Raw genomic sequence first — 22,595 nt, forward strand, 5'->3', positions numbered from 1 at the left:
TGTTGAGCAAGCCGAGGGCGACTGTGGCAAGGAAAAACTCCCTGAAAATTACAGGAAAAAACCTTGAGAGGAACCAGACTCAGCAGGGCCCATCCTTCTTGGGTGGTCTGGAGGATACTTTAAATAAATAGGATTTACACAAATTATACAAACACAGAATTAAATGAACTAAAAGTTATAACTGGCAGTAAATAAATAAATAATAATAGAGTTGTTATTTGGTCTAGTCTTCAATAAAGTCTGTAGTGAGTTCTTGTCATTCTTGGTGCAATTACTCCAGACCCGTCACATCCGGCAGGAGCAGCATCATTGGCACTCCGGCAGCCCTAATTATTACAGCATAACTAAAAGGGAGAGCGAGCAGGTAACAAGGTCATGAAGGCTTTCATAGGACATCAGCGTCCACCTCCCCTACCCAAACCTGAGTGATCGGAAAAGAGAGGCAGAACGACAGCAACCCAACATCCCTGATCACCACAAGTTTCTATGACCAAGAACCCCCAAGCTCTGCACCTTTGTCTATACTAATCAAAAGCCTGAGAAAATAAATATGTTTTCAGTCTAGACTTAAACATTGAGACTGTGTCCGAATCCTGAACAGAGGCAGGAAGATTATTCCAAAGTTGTGGAGCTTTGTAAGAAAATGCTTTTCCACTAGCCATGATCTTTTTAATTCTAGGAACTATAAGTAACGCTGCATCTTGTGAGCGAAGTGGACGCGCAGACCATGTAGCGCTTTATAGGTTAGTAAAAGTATTTTGTAATCAATGCGGAATTTAACTGGCAGCCAGTGAAGAGATGATAGAACAGGAGTAATATGATCAAATTTTCTAGTTCTAGTTAGCACTCGAGCTGCTGCATTTTTAACTAACTGGAGTTTGTGTATGGATCTACCAGAGCATCCAGTTAGAAGAGCATTACAATAATCTAAATGAGAAGTTATAAACGCATGGATCAGTTTTTGGGCATCATTAACAGATAGTATATTTCTTATTTTAGAAATATTACGCAAATGATAGAAAGCAACTCTAGTAATATTATTGACGTGTGAATCAAAGGAAAGATCTGAATCTATTGTGACACCTAAGTTTTTTACATCTGGGCTGGGAGTAACAGAGAAAGTGTTTAGGTTTAGCACCAGGTTAGACAACTTGCCTCTTGCAGCTTTAGAGCCAACAAGTAAAACCTCTGTTTTATCTGAATTAAGTAAAAGAAAATTATACGACATCCAGTTTTTTATGTCATTTACACAATCTTCTATCTTACTGATTGTGTAAGTATCATTTGGTTTGGCTGATATATACAGCTGTGTGTCATCTGCATAGCAGTGAAAATTTATGCCATGTTTATGAATAATTTCCCCTAGCGTAAATCCGTCAAAGCATATAGAGTGTAAATAATAGCGGTCCCAGTACCGACCCCTGTGGAACACCACACTTTACTTTTGTAGTTTCCGAGCATTAATTGGGTGTATTCAAGCATGTTGTGAATACTTTAGCTCAGATATGAGATTTAATTATTTGTATGATTAAATTTTTTAAACTGCTAGCTTCCTTTTTTCTCTCTAGCTTTCCATTACCCCTTTTCTATTTTCTGTTTCCTTGTTTGTTCTCTTTCACTTTTATTTTCCAGTGGTTTCATGTGATTGGAAGTGACTGCCTGTCACAGAGGAGAATTCTATTACCTACCCACACACACACACAAAAAAAAAACTACTTGGCTCCTGTTAAAAAAATCATATACCAGCAAAGTTGTAAGCTGCTACCCTACATGGCCAAAAGTATGTGAAGATGCAAGCATGAGCTTGTTGGACAACCTATTCTAAAACCATAAGCTGGATAACAGTGTGGCTAGAACAGCCTTCACTCTACTGGTAAGGCTTTTCAGAAGATTCTAAAGTTTGGGATAGGTCAAAGGTTAATCAATCTATTAATTAATTAATCAACATTTTTAAAACTTAGAAATACATTGAAGTACATCATTTACAATATAGCAGTGAAAAGTGAATATATTAAGGACAAATGAAAGACCCTCAGCATGAAGTAACACAAACAAGAAACAAAATATGGTGATCCATTCCTGCATTTAAGGCCTGCAACTTATTCCAAAAAAAGTTGGGACAGTAAAGCATTTACCACTTTGTAATGTTGCCATTCCTTTTCACCACATTTAAAAGATGTTTTGGCACCGAGGATACCAAGTGATTTAGTGTTTCAGGCTTTATTTTGTCCTATTCTTCCTTCAAACACATCTTTAAACGTGAAACAGTGCAGGGTTGTCGTTGCATGTTTCGTTTCAAAATTCTCCACATATTCTCTGCAGGCAGGCCAGTCCAGTACCCATACCCTCTTCTTCCGAAGCCATGCCTTTGTAATGTGTGCAGCATGTGGTTTTGCATTGTCTTGTTAAAACATACATGGACGTCCCTGGACAAGATGACGTCTTGAAGGCAGTACATGTTGGTCTAAGATCACAATGTACTTTTCTGCATTAATGCTGCCATCACAGAAGTGTAAATTACATTTGCCAAGGTCACTGACACAGCCCCATACCATGACAGACCGTGGTTTTTGGACTTGTTGCTGACAACAGTCTGGATGGTCCTTTTCGTCTTTGGTCCAGAGCACATGGTGTCCATTTTTTCCTAAAAGAGATGCTGATTCATCTGACCACAATACGCGTTTCCACTGTGTGATGGTCCATCCTAGATGCCTCAGAGCCCAGAAAAGTCGACACCACTTTTGGACATGGTTAACATAAGACTTCTTTTTTGCACAGTGAAGTTTTAAGTAGCATTTGTGCATGTAACTCCGTATTGTAGTGCTTGACATAGGTTTGCCAAAGTAATCCCTTGCCCATGTGGTTATATCAGCTATTGTTGAGTGGCACTTCTTGATGCAGTGCTGAGAGACTGAAGATCACGGGCGTTCAGCTCAAGCTTGCTCCCTTGGCCTTTACGCACTGAAATTCCTCCTGATTCCTCGAATTGTTTAATGATATTATGCACTGCAGAGGGTAAATATGCAAATCCCTTCCATTCTTTCTTTGAAGTACATTGTTTTTAAACATTTCAATCATTTTCTCACGTATTTGTTGACAAACTGGAGATCCTCTGGCCATCTTTGCTCATCAAACACTTAGCCTCTCCTGGATGCTGCTTTTGTACCAAACCATGACTACAATCACCTGTTGACATAGCCTGTTTGGAATCACATCATTATTTAGTTTTTTCATCTCATTACTAGCCCTAAATTGCCCCCGTCCCAACTTTATTGGAATGTGTTGCAGGCCTGAAATGCAGGAATGGATGTTTATTAATAAATGAAATTAAGTGGACCAGACAAAACATGAAATATCTCAGGTTCATCCTGTCTGCATTGAAATAAAAGTCAAAGCAAATGAAAAAAAAAAGTCTGTAAAAGAAAGTCTGTGTTTTTTATTATTTGCATTTTCCATGCTGTCCCAACTTTTTCTGATTTGGAGTTGTATCTCTACAGTGAGTACACCCCTCACATTTTTGCAAATCTTTTCATGGGACAACACTATAGACATGAAACATGGATATAACTTAGAGTAGTCAGTGTACAGCTTGTATAGCAGTGTAGATTTACTGTCTTCTGAAAATAACTCAACACACAGCCATTAATGTCTAAATAGCTGGCAACATAAGTGAGTACACCCCACAGCGAACATGTCCAAATTGTGCCCAAATGTGTCGTTGTCCCTCCCTGGTGTCATGTGTCAAGGTCCCAGGTGTAAATGGGGAGCAGGGCTGTTAAATTTGGTGTTTTGGGTACAATTCTCTCATACTGGCCACTGGATATTCAACATGGCACCTCATGGCAAAGAACTCTCTGAGGATGTAAGAAATAGAATTGTTGCTCTCCACAAAGATGGCCTGGGCTATAAGAAGATTGCTAACACCCTGAAACTGAGCTACAGCATGGTGGCCAAGGTCATACAGCGGTTTTCCAGGACAGGTTCCACTCGGAACAGGCTTCGCCAGGGTCGACCAAAGAAGTTGAGTCCACGTGTTCGGCGTCATATCCAGAGGTTGGCTTTAAAAAATAGACACATGAGTGCTGCCAGCATTGCTGCAGAGGTTGAAGACGTGGGAGGTCAGCCTGTCAGTGCTCAGACCATACACCGCACACTGCATCAACTCAGTCTGCATGGTCGTCATCCCAGAAGGAAGCTGACGCACAAGAAAGCCAGCAAACAGTTTGCTGAAAACAAGCAGTCCAAGAACATGGATTACTGGAATGCCCTGTGGTCTGACGAGACCAAGATAAACTTGTTTGGCTCAGATGGTGTCCAGCATGTGTGGCGGCGCCCTGGTGAGAAGTACCAAGACAACTGTATCTTGCCTACAGTCAAGCATGGTGGTGGTAGCATCATGGTCTTGGGCTGCATGAGTGTTGCTGGCACTGGGGAGCTGCAGTTCATTGAGGGAAACATGAATTCCAACATGTACTGTGACATTCTGAAACAGAGCATGATCCCCTCCCTTCGAAAACTGGGCCTCATGGCAGTTTTCCAACAGGATAACGACCCCAAACACAACCTCCAAGATGACAACTGCCTTGCTGAGGAAGCTGAAGGTAAAGGTGATGGACTAAACCCAATTGAGCACCTGTGGCACATCCTCAAGTGGAAGGTGGAGGAGTTCAAGGTGTCTAACATCCACCAGCTCCGTGATGTCATCATGGAGGAGTGGAAGAGGATTCCAGTAGCAACCTGTGCAGCTCTGGTGAATTCCATGCCCAGGAGGGTTAAGGCAGTGCTGGATAATAATGGTGGTCACACAAAATATTGACACTTTGGGCACAATTTGGACATGTTCACTGTGGGGTGTACTCACTTATGTTGCCAGCCATTTAGACATTAATGGCTGTGTGTTGAGTTATTTTCAGAAGACAGTAAATCTACACTGCTATACAAGTTGTACACTGACTACTCTAAGTTATATCCAAGTTTTATTTCTATAGTGTTGTCCCATGAAAAGATATAATAAAATATTTGCAGAAATGTGAGGGGTGTACTCACTTTTGTGATACACTGTATACATATTCTTATAGTATTTATATTTCTTATAAATCTTATAAAGATTTATATTTTATACATATTTATATTTCTTACGTAAAAAGGAGTGCTACCGCAGGTCCTTCATTCCTGCAGTCGTCAGGGCTTACAATAACAATATGTAATATATTATACACTCATTCTTACGACGGTGTATTAGGGCCACTAAAGAATTTTTTTTTTTATTTGTTCTGAGATTGAAGTCGATATTATTCTGAGATTAAAGTCGACATTATTCTGAGATTAAAGTCGACATTATTCTGAGATTCAGGTCGACATTATTCTGAGATTAAAGTTGAAATATTATGGCCATAGCAGCTGCCTCATGTTAAAATGAGTGATGTTCATGATTTGGTGAAGTTATACTTTCGCATCGATTTTACGAATAAAGAAATCCTCAATCTCTTGGCACAACAGCACCGGATTGTTATTAGTATAATAACAACGGAAACGGATTTGCAGTAAACTGCATTTATTTAGAAGAAAGAACCAGACGGACTTAGAGGAAATCTTCTCTTTTGTTGAAGCGGAACTTGCGGGTAGTGGCAGGCTACAAGGCTATCGGTGGTTACATCTGGGTTTGTAGTTTCACAGGAGACGATGAGAATGATCATCAAAATTATCGATCCCGAAGGAGTGCAACTCCGGCGCGCTCGGCATCTGCGCCGTCGCCAGTACTGCAACTGAGGCCCCAGCGCTTTATGGCATATGCACTCGTACGATAAACTAAAGCCTTATGGCATTGCTATAAATGGTTGCATTGACGGATTTAGTCGCCATGTCATGTGGATGGAGGCGTACAACACGAATAACGACCCAAAAGTAATTGCGGCTTATTGGATAACCACAGTAACGCGCATTGGAGGCTGCCCTCAGCGCTTGCGTGCCGATCCAGTTACTGAAAATGGGCATGTGAGGGAAATGCGGAAGTTTTTACGCAGAAATCACTCGGACCCTTACGCAGGAGAGAGAAGTTTCATTTATGGATGCAGCACGGCAAACCAACGCAATCGTGGTGGGGTATTCTGCGTAAACAAAGTGGACAGTTCTGGATGGACATTTTCCAGACGCTCAGAGATGATGGACATTTTTCCGGTGACTTCTTGGACAGAAATCTGATACAGTTCTGCTTCCTTAACCTAATTCAGGTAGACTCTATAGCCACAGGCTACACCTTCTGTATATTCATCAGTTATTTATTGCCATATTGTTTTTTTAAGCTACCTTCACTACATTTGATCAGAAACAGCTATAGTCTGTAATTAATCTGTCCATTAATCTACACCATTTATTAATGTAATAGCACCACCAAAAGGTATTATTTTGTTGGCAGACAATTCCAGGCACAAGTCACACTTACAGAAAAGTCCAGCAACATTGCTGTCACATTCAGTTGTACAAGCAAAACACACTACTATGTTAGTGCCACTGCTGTGATGATCATATTCTACCACCAAAATAGCTTTACCAACAAATCAGGTGCGATCCCATGTTGGCAGTCTTTTACCACTAATGGTCAAGTTAGGGGTTGGCTGATAAATTGTGGTGCAAGAGACAAGGCACGGTGACTAATTGTAGGTGTGCTTGGTAAACTGGTCATTGAAGCCAGGTATAAGATGTTGACAATATAAAGTTTTGATAATATTTTAATGACGTATATGTTTAACTAAACTTATGACTCAACACAGGCTTTTTGAATGACAAGTGTCCCATATATTGATGCAGGTAAATGTTCTGTGCAGATTTTTTGTTGGGACAGTAGTTTAACTAAGTTTTACATATTTATGTTCATGACTAAATATGTAACTACACTGTAAAAAGTCTAACTTCCAAATCGTAAAATGAAATTAGGATTTAAAGTTGAATGAGCAAACAGTCCTTACAAATGTTGACATAACTCAGTGACAATTTAACCATTTTCGGTACACAGAGAGAAATGTTAGCTGACATGCTAGCGGGTTATGCTGCCCATTGGTTTGAATGACCTGGGGCTAATTGTGTTAGCTTAGTAAGCTAAACTTGTCTGTGGTACACTACACCACAAAAAAGTCTGTTACACTTAATTATGATGCAGTATGATTGCTACAACCGCCTCATATTGCGCTTCATATTTCATACTCCACGCAAATGAAAAATGTTAAATTGCTAACACAAGTGTTACATTTTGAGTTTCAGAGCAAATTGCATATTTCACAGTAAGTGGCTCATTTTAATTTTACGGTCTGTGATGCGATTTTCACGCCCGTGAATTAGGTAGGGTTTTATTCATGGTACATGTTATATGCTCTTGAAACATTTCAGTCCATGCCAGTGTGTGTTTGTAGTAGCAAATTTACCCTGATTTATGCACACATGCATATTTATCCAAACTAACTATAGTCAGAATTACAGTACATGAACAGTTGGATATAGTTGCAAACTTTTAAACATTAATATGCTTATTGTCATTTATTGGAATTCTGCTAATTTCATTCATACTTAAAGTTTAGCTGATGTCTTAATTGATTATTAAACGAGATCTAAATCATCATATTCTTTAAATTTAAATGTAAAAATATATTATTTAAATTGTTTGTGTTTATTTTTTTTGCAGATTGATATGCAAAGCAATCCCAGTCTAGAAGTACTACTGAAACATTACAGATTGTGTCATTACCAAGGGCGCTCCTGGCCATTGCCGTGTTTGTATCCTGACTTTGCTTACCTGGAAAACCAGTTTGTTTATTGATGCTAATTATACTTTTGCTGGAGTGGCACAGGTTTATGGCTTAAAATACATGTCTGTTGTGGAAGTCAAATAAACATTTTAATACAAAAATTTGTATTGTCTTAAATTTCTTTCATAGCTACTTGTTAAGAGCATAACATATTTATTTACATTTTTGTCATTTTGCAGATGCTTTTACCCAAAGAGACTTACATTTGTGGCTGAATACGATGCAAGCAATTGAGGTTTAAGGGCCTTGCTCAGGGGGCCAACAGTGGCAACTTAGTGGTGGGCTTGAACCGGCACCCTACTGAATACTAGACCAGTACCTCAGCCACTGAGCTACCAACTGCCAGTTCAGATATGTAAAAACTTGTGCCTGTAAAAACATTATAGTAACTGCTTTTTTTAATATTAAAAAAACAGTTCAGTAAACTTAGAAAGTAAAATGTTGAGTCAACTTAAAAAATAAAAAGTTGAGCAAACTTAAAAATGTAAGGCAACTGGCTGCCTCACCTTTTTGAGTTTTCTCAACTTCATGAGCAAACAGTTGTGCCAACTTGCTTTGCTAAGTTAGTTCACTCAAATCACTATTTAAAGTTGGACAAAATTACAATTACTATTTTATTGTACTTGTAAAAAAAAGTTGATTTAACTTACATTTTTTTTTTGAGTGAACTTATAGGGAAACTAAAGAAATTAAGTTAGAACAACTACGAATGCCTGAAGTTGAGAAAACTCAAAAAAGTGAGGCAGCTGGTTGCCTTACATTTTTAAGTTTGCTCAACTTTTTATTTTTTACAGTGTAGACGAAGTTGTGAGGACATGGAACTCCCATCAAATAAGGCCAAGGCCAGGAATTCCAGGAGGACGCCCAATTTTAATGTACTGCATGTTACAGATTTATGGTGCAGGGGAGGACAAACTCAAATATTTGCTTGCAGAAGAGGTCACTGTTTGCAAAGAGGAATGCACCCCAAAATCCCAGTTCCCCTGTGATGAAACAGTCTTTGAGCTTTGTGCTCTTCTTATTGATGAAAATGGCTGGGATGCTCCTGTTGATGCATACCATGCAGCTGAACTGTACATTCTCTTAAGAAATCAAATACTAGATAATATCTAGAACTGAGCTTCTCAACACCAGCTATGGGGACCCACTGATGAGCTGAGCCAACTGAAGTCACTTTCTAAGAGATTGTCTGTAGTTATATTAAAATAAATGATGTGTTTATAAACATAAACATAATATAAATATGCATGCATCTGACAAAATAAAAATTCAATAATTTCACATATACTGTATAGTGTCTGTCTATTTATTAGGACGGCGTATTAGGGACACTTTAAAGAAATTTTTTTTTAAGTTTTGATTTTGAGAATAAAGTCATATAAGTTTCGATTTCGAGATTAAAGTCAAAATATTTCGAGATTAAAGTCAAAATAATAACGAGATTAAAGTCAAAATAATAACGAGATTAAAGTCAAAATAATTACGAGATTAAAGTCAAAATAATAACGAGATTAAAGTCAAAATAATAACAAGATTAAAGTCAAAATATTATAGCCATAGCAACCTCCTTGTGTTGAAATAAGGGGTGTTCATGATTTGTTATACTTTAATATCAGTTACACAAATAAAGACATCATCACTCTCCTGCACATCAGCACCAGTTTGTTATTAGTATAAGGCTTTAAAATGAAATGAAAACAATGAAATGGCTTTGTAATAAACTGAGTTTATTTAGAAGAACGTGCAGCACCGGTGCACTCTGTGTCTGCGTCGTCGCCGCCGGTACCTCAACTGAGCCTTATGGACTCGTACGATAAACTAAAACCGTATGACATCGCTATAAATGATTGCATTGACATGTATAGTCGTCATGTCATGTGGATGGAAGTGTACAATACAAACAGCCACCCAAAAATAATCGCGGGTTATTGGATAACCACAGTAACACGCATTATAAGCTGCCCTCAGCGCATGCATGCCAATCCAGGTACTGAGACCCGAGCTTCTCTGAACTGACAAGCCTGTGACGGCTGCACACTCTCTGGCCATAATATTTCAACTTTAATCTCAAAATAATGTCGACTTTAATCTCAGAATAATGTCGACTTTAATCTCAGAATAATGTCGACTTTAATCTCAAAATAATATCGACTTTAATCTCAGAATGAATAAAAAATAGTTTTTTCTTTAGTGGCCCTAATACGCCGTCGTACATTCTACTCTTTTATGTCTATAGTGATTTGATTTGATTTTATTAAACCATTTCATATTTTTAAACATAACAAGCACTCCAGCCCTCTCTAGATGCAGTGCCTCTTAAAAACAGAAACAGTCAGGGATAACACAAAAAAGTCTGAAGACTTATTTCCATTGTGGTCCCTAAATACAAAAAGTGCAATATGTAATATATTATTCATATTTTTATTGTATATATTATATTTTCACAATAATAAGTATATCACTTGTCTCTAAAGGGAATATTTTTTAGTGTTTATAACTACACACTATGTGTGCAATTTTTTATTGTTACTTTTTTTTTTTTTCACTTAGTTGTATTTTTTGTGTTTTGTTTCTGTCTTTTAACTGCTGTAACAAGTTCATTTCCCCAAGGGGATCAATGAAGTCTTATCTTATCTTACACACATTACATACATACAGTCTCCTTCATTATTATTGGCACCCCTGGTAAAAATTTGTAAAATGGTTGTAAGCAATTCAGCTTCTAGTAAATTAGCTTAATCTCACATTAAAATAATAAAACGAAAAAAAAATCATTTTATTTACATTTATATTAATTCATTTACAAATATATTTTTTGTATTTTCTCTTTTGTTAAGTATGGTGAAGGGTCTGTGAAGTTGTGGAGCTGCCCTAAACCATTAATGCTCCATCAATCAGTGACAAATGTGACTAAATTTAAATACAAAGTAATGTGAACCGTTAACTTATAAACATAAACATAGTATATACACAGTATTCATCAAGTCAAATATTCACAGCTTGAATCACATATTTTCTGTATTTTACATTACACTGAGCAACTCTTCATGACCTTAAATAATTAATCATTAGTAGGATTAAAGAATTATCTTTCATTTAATATTTTAGCTATTTTTTATCAGTATGTGCCTCTCTCTGCAAGCTACTGAAAATAAGTTACTGCTCTCTTACCTCTGGCTGAACTCTTCCCACAGGTGCCAGGAGTTTAAACAAAGGGGAAAGGAAATTCAAAACAGTATGGTGGATGGAAAACAAAGGAAAGGATACATTCGCACTCCTCCAGAACGAGAACCTATAGCCAGAATCTTCTGCACAAGGTCAAATGCTAGTGCTGTAGGTTGGTAGGGAAAGCCATGACGTACAGTCTGCAAAGAAAGTAGAAGTCAAGATTTTAACTAAAGTCCATATGACACATGTAATACAGTGCCTAAAAATATATATTCAAACCCAACCTATATTCATATTTCAATCTAAAAACAAGCTTGTTCTCTGTAATGTTCCCACCTGTTGTACCCATGTTGCCGGCCGGAGTGTAGAGGTACAGATGAACAGAAAGTACAGTACAATACAGTCGATTTTATGATTTGGTTTGGCATAATTGTAGTTTTCTTTTAGCCATTTATCAGGTAATTTGTTACTCTCACCTATTTATTTATGGATCTTTATTCACAGCATTGTTCTGCCTTCTGCCTTAGTTAAGCATCCTGCAACTGGATTTTACCACTCTTAACATTGCAGTTGAAGGGTTACATCTGGCGCATTAGTTGCAAAACGCTCACCACTCCATTTGTTTTCAGTTGAAAAATAAAAAAATTTAGAGAAATTGGAATTAGAAGTATTCTTACGTATTGTATTTATAAAACAAGCTTCAACTTCAGGATTACAGTACATGACCATGCCAACTTAATATTTTTTTTATCCAACAAGTGTGTAGTTTTGTAAATCATCTGTTTAAATTTACCATACACATATAAATAGACCAACTCTTTGAAGAGTCTATTAGTATAGTAAAACAGACCATGGAACAAATGAAAATAAAGTCAGTTTTATTAATGGAGAGGAAACTAAGCATATCCTAAAGCCAGTGGTGTAATGTAACAAAACAATAATGTGTTATGTACGGTACTTGAGTATTTTTGAAGTATCTGTACTTTACTTAAATTTTTAAATTTCTGTCAACTTCTACTTTTAATCCACTACATTTCCTAAATAAAATGTTTGAAATCACATTATTTAGTTATATTACCCTATCACTAGCCTTAAATTCCTCTTGTCCCTACTTTTTTGTAATGTGTTGCAGCCCTAAAATTCAGTAACAGATGTATCTTAATAAATGAAAATAGGCTGACTAGACAAAACTTCTCTGTTTCATACTTTCTGCAATTAAATAACATTTAAAGTAAATTTATTTGCATTTTCCAGACAGGCCCAACTTTTTCTGATCTGGGGTTGTACTTATGCAGTCGTGACTATTTGGGGTTGTACTATGCCCCACGCGAGTTGTAGCCTCGGCGTTACGGTACTGAACTAGTAATCAGAAGGTTGCTGGTTCAATCCCCACCATGGGCACGTTGCCACTGTTGGGCCCTTGAGCAAGGCCCCTAAGCCTCAATTGCTCAGACTGTATACTGTCACTGTAATGTAAGTAACTTTGGATAAAAGGCGTCTGCTAAATGCCAAAAATGTAAATGTAAAATGTGACTAAATAAAGGGAAACTCCAACATTATTGTTTTAACATCTAGTGCAAACTAATTATACACAAATATAGACTGTAATAGCAAAAAAAACAAGAACTAAGTTGATATTAATATCCATGATTTTGGATGTGATGTTCAAATGTCAAATCATATTGGCCATATTGTGTGGGTGTCATGCATGTCCATGCCAGGAAGCAGGTGCCCATGTGCTTTATGAATTACATATTAATAACATACGCTCTTGTAGTGTTAACTAATTAAGAAAGAAATCATATCTCCCCACCTCTCACTCCCAATTTTCTCTAATATTTGGGATAATGGGAATGTAAATGATACTTTGATAGGCCGAAGCGGAACTGAATTCTGGAGAGCTATAAGGGATGGATCATTAATGATATCTACAGTATGTACTGGTTTCTGGATTACCACTATGAATTTGATGAGCATTTGATGAAAATAAGATATTGTAGTTTGTGCTTCACTGTTAAAAATGCTTGCAGAGTGCAAGTACCCATGAATCTGCTTCTGTGTGCATTTTTGTAAAGTATATTCAAGTAATTACTCAACCCAACAATAACACCAGCCAGTACACTAGACAGTAAAAAGCATTATTTAGTTTGGACTTTTATTGTGACCAATGCTGTATCTGAGGTATACATTTATCACAAGCAGATATTGCATCATTGTAAAAAAAATTGTTATGCTTATTTGTGGAACTTTTGTTTGAGATGAACATGTATGTCATGGCAGTCTTAAGATTTTAATATTATTTGGATCTGTTCTACATTTGTGGCTAAATGTTTTTTTAACTGAAATTGTAATTAAGTTTATTGTGGGTTTTCTAAAAAAAATCTGTGAGAGAACATGCATTTGACCAAACAAATAAATGTCGAAATTCTGAAGTATTGTTTTTAAAAAATGTTGATTTCAACAGATTTGGGCAAGCATAAAGACCTAAGTGAAGGCCAAAAAGCCAAATTGTATTAGCAATATCTGTTGATGCATGCTTAATAATACAGGTACACAAATCCAGAAAGTTGAATCAGTTTATCTGGACACAAGTTTGTTGTAGAGATATGTTTCTCCACTCAATCCAAGCGACTTCTTCAGTCAGACTGAAGAAGTTACTTGTATTGAGTGGCGAAACGTATCTCTACAACAAACTTGTGTCCAGATAAACTGATTCAACTTTGTGTATTAGCAATATGTCAGGTTTGAAAGATTTCTGAAACATCAAAGGGTGGCCACAGGGAACCATACTGAGTAACTACAATTAGTGGTTTGAGAATGGTTAAATGGTTAAATGGCATTGCTAATGCCATTGCTATATTGCCTTGGTACTTTGCACGGGACACCTTACATGGAACAGTGAGTCTCTACTTCCAAGATTCTCTATTACTACCTCTATGCACAAACTCTCATTTTAATATGAGAGGCTAATTGAGAGATAATTCACTCTTGCTCACACTTACACCACTATACTCTTACACAAACACTACTATAGGTCACCTTCATCTTTTTCTTCTTTGGTCCCTAGCTGACGACTGGTGGCGGGGGTTGACCACGCAACCAGTACGCAGCTGTGGGTGCCACAGGATCTCGGACTTTGTTCATGACGCCTTTCCATGCTTTACTATCCATGGCAATGGTCCTGGCCTGATCGAGGCCCTGGCTCTTGCTTGGTCCACGTTTTCTTCGGTGCAGCTTGTTGGGTTCTCCACTGGGTGGGATGCTGTCTCCAAAGGAGTCTATGCGGTAGGCGATCCGGGCCCATTCTGCACACGTGGCCAAACCACCTCAGCCTCCGCAGCTGGATTTGCTCTTCTACTGTTGGTTGCTGCGCACATCGTGACCGGATAATTTCATTGGGAATGCGATCCCGAAGTGAGACGCGCAGGATCTGGCGCAGGCAACGCGTTTGGAATACCTCAAGTTTGTTCAAGTCCACTTGGAGCACTGTCCATGTTTCTGATCCATAGAGAAGAATCGGCAGAATTAGCGTACGAAAGAGACGGGTTTTGGTTTTGATGGTGATATTTGCTCTCTTCCACATGCACCACTTGAGTGAGGCGAATGCTGCGGTGGCCTGTCCAATTCTACTGTGGATTTCCGCGGTGGATGCCACTGTCTTTTCCTGGACCAGCGATCCCAGGTATTTGAATTTCTGGACTTGTTCAATTTGTGCTCCCTTGAGGTGAACAGTCTGAGATCCATCTGTTGCTAGTACTTTGGTCTTGTCTGCGTTAATCTTTAGGCCGTACGATTGCGTGATGTGGGCGATATAATTGAGAACGTCTGTGGCCTCAGCGTCGTTGTCAGTGAATATGGCACTGTCGTCCGCAAACATAAGATCAGTAAGGAAATGTTCCTTATCATACTGCACTCCACGCCTGCCCACGAATGCCTTTCTCATGATCGCATCGATCACTATGTTAAACAGCTTGACGAACTCCAGTCTGGATGGAAAACTCTTCGGATAGTTCATTTCGGATCCGCACATAGCTGGTCGAGCCCTTGTACGATGCCCGAAGGAGCCAGATAATTTCCTGGGGCACGTGTTCGGTCTCCAGTGTCTTCCATAGTGCAGGTCAATCGATGCAGTCAAATGCAGATTTGAAGTCAATGAAAACTATGACGGTCCGCTTTCCACATCTGATTCTCTCCTCCATCAGTTGGCGGAGAGCAAAGATCTGATCGCAACAGCCCCGATGTGGTCTGAACCACGCTTGTTCTTCCCAGCTGGTCTGCTCACAATGTTTCTGCAGCCTCGATTGGATGACCTTCATGAACACCTTGCCGATGATTGAGAGGAGGCTGATGCCACGGTAATTCTTGCATTCTCGATTGTCTCCTTTCTTGTGGATTGGCACGATGATGGCTTTCTTCCACGCAGATGGTACGTGTTTCGTGCGCCAAATCAGCTGAAGGAGTGCATGGAGTCGATGGACCAAAACGTCTCCCCCAGCTTTGGTTCCCTCTGCGGTGACCTGGTCCACCCCAGGTGCCTTACCATTCTTCAGTGATCTTATAGCTGCCTTTACTTCTTCAATCGTCGGATCGGCTCTGTTAAATGGAGTCTCAGGGGGGTTGATAGGCGGCGGAGCTGCTGGTAATCCCTGAGGTGGGTCGTAATTGTATAGTTCTTGGAAAAATTCCCTCCACCGTTGCAGGCGTTCACTTGGAGATCTCACAAAGGACTGCCTTCCTGATGTTGTCGTTGGTCGATTTGGTCTTCCCGCTCAACCTCTTGAGGGTGCAATACAAGGTGCGGTACTCGTGTTTGGATGCTGCCTCCTCAAGGTCATCTGCCACCTGGTTCCAGTACGCCTCCCTCTCCACTTTCATCCTTTGGCGGACTTTCCGGTTTAACTGCCGATAGCGTTCATAGTTGTCTAGCTTTGCCTGCCTCCGTTGGGCCACTAGGTCCAGGCACTGGTCCGAGATCCATGGCTGTGTTCGACGACGGATGACAGGACATAACAGTTTGGCGCATTCCAGGATGGTCCAGTGCTGCGAATCGGCTTGAAAGGGCGATCTGGAATTCCTGACTGCGCGCAGGGTCCAGCAGATGCGACCAATTGAGCTTGGTTAGGGGTGGTAACTTGCGCTTGGCCCGTTGAAGACGTAGATGCACTTTAGCCCGAACGAGATAGTGATCAGATCCACAGTCTGGCCCCCTCATGGCGCGTACGTCCTGGAGTGACGATCGGAATCGAGAACTGATCAAAACGTAGTCCAATATGGCCATGTCTTTGCCAGATGGATTTCGCCATGTGAGCTGGTGTTTGTGAGGATGCTGGAAGAGGCTGTTTCCCACAACTAGATTGTTTAATGAGGCGAAAGACAACAAGCGCAGACCATTATCATTGATCTCCCCGTGACCAAATTTGCCCATCATGGCCTCCCATCCAGACCTGTCTCCACCGATGTGAGCGTTGAAATCGCCGGCCAGGATTATCATCTCGGTCGTGGGAATTGACTCCAGTGTGTGTTGAAGCTGGGTGTAGAATTCATCTTTAGTTGGATCAGGACTGGTCTCGGTTGGTGCATAGATGGAGAGGATATGGATCCTGACAGTTCCATCGATAGTGAGGGCTGCTAGTCGACTTGATATTGGTTGGAAGGCGATTACGCTTCTGGCGGTCCGACTATCCGCCATGAAACCAACGCCCGCTTCTCTTTTCTCGCCGCCAGAGTAGAACAGCGTTATCATTTCTTCGATGGTTGGCGGTTGAATGGTCATCGTCCCAGATCCAGTGAGTCTCAATTCGGATAATGCCGCTATCGATATCTTACATTTTGATAGTTCCTTGCCAATAATCTCCTTCTGGCCGACATGATGTCCGGTTCGCACGTTCCACGTGGCCATTCGAATTTCTGCTTTCGGAGTAATACGTTTCTTGTTTCGGCCAGTAGTCCACTTCTCACCAGTACCCTGGGTCCCCGGTACTGGTGCATCGGCTGCCCCGGATGCGGTAGCATGAGCGATTGAGTTTGGTCCGTTTTTCATGTGGTTTCTTGACTAGTTTCCCCAGCATCCTGGTTCTGGTCACCTCGGCAAAGTGACCACCCTCCTCCTTTTGCAGCCGGGCTTGGGACCGTCCTTGGCGGAGTTATATATACAGTGTATCACAAAAGTGAGTACACCCCTCACATTTCTGCAGATATTTAAGTATATCTTTTCATGGGACAACACTGACAAAATGACACTTTGACACAATGAAAAGTAGTCTGTGTGCAGCTTATATAACAGTGTAAATTTATTCTTCCCTCAAAATAACTCAATATACAGCCATTAATGTCTAAACCACCGGCAACAAAAGTGAGTACACCCCTTAGTGAAAGTTCCTGAAGTGTCAATATTTTGTGTGGCCACCATTATTTCCCAGAACTGCCTTAACTCTCCTGGGCATGGAGTTTACCAGAGCTTCACAGGTTGCCACTGGAATGCTTTTCCACTCCTCCATGACGACATCACAGAGCTGGCGGATATTCGAGACTTTGCGCTCCTCCACCTTCCGCTTGAGGATGCCCCAAAGATGTTCTATTGGGTTTAGGTCTGGAGACATGCTTGGCCAGTCCATCACCTTTACCCTCAGCCTCTTCAATAAAGCAGTGGTCGTCTTAGAGGTGTGTTTGGGGTCATTATCATGCTGGAACACTGCCCTGCGACCCAGTTTCTGGAGGGAGGGGATCATGCTCTGCTTCAGTATTTCACAGTACATATTGGAGTTCATGTGTCCCTCAATGAAATGTAACTCCCCAACACCTGCTGCACTCATGCAGCCCCAGACCATGGCATTCCCACCACCATGCTTGACTGTAGGCATGACACACTTATCTTTGTACTCCTCACCTGATTGCCGCCACACATGCTTGAGACCATCTGAACCAAACAAATTAATCTTGGTCTCATCAGACCGTAGGACATGGTTCCAGTAATCCATGTCCTTTGTTGACATGTCTTCAGCAAACTGTTTGCGGGCTTTCTTGTGTAGAGACTTCAGAAGAGGCTTCCTTCTGGGGTGACAGCCATGCAGACCAATTTGATGTAGTGTGTGGCTTATGGTCTGAGCACTGACAGGCTGACCCCCCACCTTTTCAATCTCTGCAGCAATGCTGACAGCACTCCTGCGCCTATCTTTCAAAGACAGCAGTTGGATGTGACACTGAGCACGTGCACTCAGCTTCTTTGGACGACCAACGCGAGGTCTGTTCTGAGTGGACCCTGCTCTTTTAAAACGCTGGATGATCTTGGCCACTGTGCTGCAGCTCAGTTTCAGGGTGTTGGCAATCTTCTTGTAGGTTTGGCCATCTTCATGTAGCGAAACAATTCGTCTTTTAAGATCCTCAGAGAGTTCTTTGCCATGAGGTGCCATGTTGGAACTTTCAGTGACCAGTATGAGAGAGTGTGAGAGCTGTACTACTAAATTGAACACACCTGCTCCCTATGCACACCTGAGACCTAGTAACACTAACAAATCACATGACATTTTGGAGGGAAAATGACAAGCAGTGCTCAATTTGGACATTTAGGGGTGTAGTCTCTTAGGGGTGTACTCACTTTTGTTGCCGGTGGTTTAGACATTAATGGCTGTATATTGAGTTATTTTGAGGGAAGAATAAATTTACACTGTTATATAAGCTGCACACAGACTACTTTTCATTGTGTCAAAGTGTCATTTTGTCAGTGTTGTCCCATGAAAAGATATACTTAAATATCTGCAGAAATGTGAGGGGTGTACTCACTTTTGTGATACACTGTATATAGGTCACCTTCATACAGACACTATCATACTCTCATACATGAATTACTATACTCTTTCACATATACCACTATACCCTCTTACAACTATAATCACACTTTCTTTTATTTACTATCATACTCTCATACACACAGCACTATTCTCTCTTGCACAGATAACTATAGCTACTTAAACACGCATTATGTGCTTCCATGATAATCTGTGTAACAGAGAATAATAGTAAATGTATGTAAGTTTGGTAGTCTATGTAAAGGAACGTAATACCATATGTAAAGCAAAGATCTCCTATATATATATATATACTGTATATACTGTATATATATATATATATACTGTATATATATATATATGAGAGAATATTATTATATGCAAAACAGAAAAATAGCATAGGTAAGTGTAATAAATAGTGTACGTGAATGCAAATAATCATGTTTAATGAACAAAATGACAGTGAATGCAAGAAAGAATGATAGGGTATGTGAATAAGAATAGTTGTTTGTGTGATAGAGTTTGATTGAAACGGAAGCGAGTTTGATTGAAATGGAAATAATATTAAATTATCAGAACCTGATTGGTAGAAGACACGGGATTTCACGGACATGTCCCGCCTTCCCAATTATTACTGATAGGAGAGGATAGTGGACCGAGAGCTAATCAATGGAGCCATCGGCCTGTTAAACGACATTTTAAACTTTTCCACCGTTGCCACATCAATGTCAGAAATGTGGGTTCAAACCCGACAGCCACCCACAGGAGTCTAAACACGGCCACTGAGGAAGAAATGCGGCGAAGCTTTATATCCGAATCATCAGCCGTACCAGTGAGCGCCAGCGGCACCTTAAATGTGAGCCGAGTGATGCAACCTCGATATCAGCCTTAACAACAGAGAACAGAGGCTTCAGAGTCAAGGAAGATGTGAGTTCACTGAATATGATTAAACAATTCATTTAGCTTGTGGCTTGTGGTTTAGATTGGGATTTAATGAATATTCGTCTTTGTAAGGGACCGTCTGCAAATTACACTTTTTAAACGTTCTAATAATGCCAAACTAAGTAAGTGAGTTCTCATAAAGCAAATTTAAAAACTCAGTTTTGGAAGCTTTCTTAAAGAACAATACATTCATAAAATTACTTTCTCGTTTTGATGGCTGTAGTTGCTCCACATTGGTGTGTCACTACATGAGATTTTTTTAAAAGTCGAATGTAACTAAGAGATTTGTTTTCCTTTTAGAAAAAAAAAAATCACTAAAACAGCTACATGTTTTTATTTCTCATTCTGATTGCTAACTGCATGAGTTGTCTCACACCTGTGGAAGAAGGATAAGGTGTGAGAGTACTTGGTATACATACCTACTTACATAGACTCTTACCTATGTAGGTTTTCTTGATAAGTAAAATAAAATATACAGATATATTTTATACACACAATCATAAACAAGCTGCTGCACATGGAAAGCTACAGACTTTACACTCTAACTTAGTCATTTGCACCATTAAAGTTTGTTGTATTCCTCTTGACATGGGTGAGCAGGCATTTTTATTACAGAAAAGTTATGTAATTCATTATAGATTGAGACAAAGCTCTTCTGAGTAACTGTTCTCTAAATATTTGATTGTATAGGGTTGATTGCTATAGACTGGTTTTGAAACTAAATAAAATTTTTGTGTTTGTTATTTTTCAGTATTAAACTTTTGATGGCATGTGGTTTCACCAAAGTTGCATGAGGGCCAGAAACTAAATGGCTTTATGATTCACAAGATATTCACATCAAAGGCAGTGTACATTAGACCATTAAGCAGTCTTCCATTTCCGGTGAGTTATTTAAAAATAATGTAAGCAGTATGTTTACATTTATATTTTCAGCATTTAGCAGACACTTTTATCCAAAGCGACTTACAGTATACAGTCTAACTGAGGGTTAAGGGCCTTGCTCAAGGGCTTAACAGTGGCAGCCTGGCAGTGGTGGGGTTTAAACCAGCAACCCTCTGCTTACTAGTCCAGCACCTTAACCGTTAGGTTACAACTGCCCTACACCCATGTTTATATTGCAATTGTAGAACATAGTTTTCATGGTTTGGTAATGGGCTAAACCCCAACATTTTCTAAATGCATTGTGTGTGTGTGTTTTGTTTGTTTTTAGTTTGACACCACAGATTTAGAGGACCGTTGTGTGGAGGTTGACACTACAACAGCATCTAGTGACCACAGAACTACCACTGGCAGTCACAGCAGTCATTGTATGACTACAAGAGCTAAGGATACCTAAATCTACATGCAACAATATATAAGAAACATTTGTTTGCTTGGGACAAGATCTTTGTTAACCAGTCTAATAGTGATTTCTTGACTTGTCCATAACCTGGGAATAAATAACTAATTATTAAATGGGGTGTCCTAGGGTTGGGCGGTATGATGGTATTGCGGTATACCGCGGTATTTAAAAATGCTGACGGTATTTAAAAAATGGTGACGGTATTTTAAAAAATGTGAAGCGCCAAATTTCTGCTTCAGGTCTACCTTGAAAACTGAGACTTTAAGACATTCGCGCATCCACAGTAAGGGAGCGGTGGGAGTGGTAGGCGGTTGGAGTTCACTGATTGGTTGTAGTGGTGGGAATTATGGCTCCTTGAAGGGAGCCGGATCTTTTGGCTCAGTTCCTTTTAAAGAGCTGTTCAAAAAAATGGCTCTTCGTTCTTCTGGAGGCACTACTGGGTAGACTATAAGACAGCCCCGATATTAATATCAATGATGAACAATCATGCACATTTTGCTACCTTGCCTTAAATGTAGGTCTAATTCAAACAACACTTACATGAGAAAAAAATGATTTATTTTAAAAGGGAAAAAAAACTACAGGATGAGACATACTGTGGTTGCATTGCATTCAAGGATGGATTAAGGATAGTCTGGGCCCCTGGGCAAAGAGCAATTTGTAGGTCCCTAGAAAGTCAAGGAGCCATGGTAAACGACTTCTTTGGAAGTCAAGGGCCCCATAGCAGGGGCCCTCGTGATCTAGGGCCCCCTGGTAGGGGCTCTCATAACCAGGGCCCTCTAAAAATATGCCCCCCTCTTTCCTAGGACCCCTAATAGCCAGAAGTCGAAGTCAGAGCAGTGCCACAACGCCTCATCCATTTTCCCAAAAGCATGGCTAGGGCCCAAAGGCATGGCTAGGGGCCCCAAAAGCATGGCTAGGGGCCCCAAAAGCATGGCTAGGGCCCAAAAGCATGGCTAGGGGCCCCAAAAGCATGGATAGGGCCCCCAAGAGGCCCTGGGGTCAAAGTCCCTAATAGTCAGAGGATCCTTAAAATGGAGGGCCCTCGGAAATAAAAATATATTGTATCATAAATGTTGATAGGCATCGCAAAATGTTTTGGGCCAGGGCAATGAACGAATCAGATTTACCTTAATTAAACAAGTTTATTTCTCAATTATTTGTCATTATATTACTAGCACTGCACGTTTTCTACATGTTCTCTCTGTAGCTCGGTTACGGCGCTCTGTGTGTGTGTGTGTGTGTGTGTGTGCATGTGTGTCTCGCTCGCTCTCTCCACGATATTAAAAGTGTTTTCGGATTTGAATTTCGACAATAAACAGCTCTTATTATGACTGATTAATTCCCTCTACTGATGCCAAGCTGAATGTGTGGATTACAGCCGATAAGAACTGCGCAGAAATAAAAATTATATAACGGCTCCCAGAGACGCATTTACACTTATGCGTAAAATATTTATTATAGATCAGATAGGATAAGCAATGTTTTACGTCCTGATCGTTTTATTTTTTGTAATGAAACATTTGAATACTGTGATTACACTGTAAAGTTTGTCCGCCC

The 22,595-nt window shown here is 39.9% G+C and overlaps 1 protein-coding gene across 1 annotated transcript in view; it reads right to left on the minus strand.

The window, feature by feature from the left end:
• stxbp5l (syntaxin binding protein 5L) overlaps positions 1 to 22,595 on the minus strand; it is a 308,382-nt gene that overhangs the window by 257,211 nt on the left and 28,576 nt on the right. The window contains 1 exon segment of the mRNA XM_063005373.1: positions 11,067 to 11,164. Coding sequence (XP_062861443.1) covers positions 11,067 to 11,164 — 98 coding nt within the window.

This window comes from Trichomycterus rosablanca, chromosome 12 (genome assembly GCF_030014385.1).
Source record: "Trichomycterus rosablanca isolate fTriRos1 chromosome 12, fTriRos1.hap1, whole genome shotgun sequence".
Taxonomy (NCBI): Eukaryota; Metazoa; Chordata; class Actinopteri; order Siluriformes; family Trichomycteridae; genus Trichomycterus; species Trichomycterus rosablanca.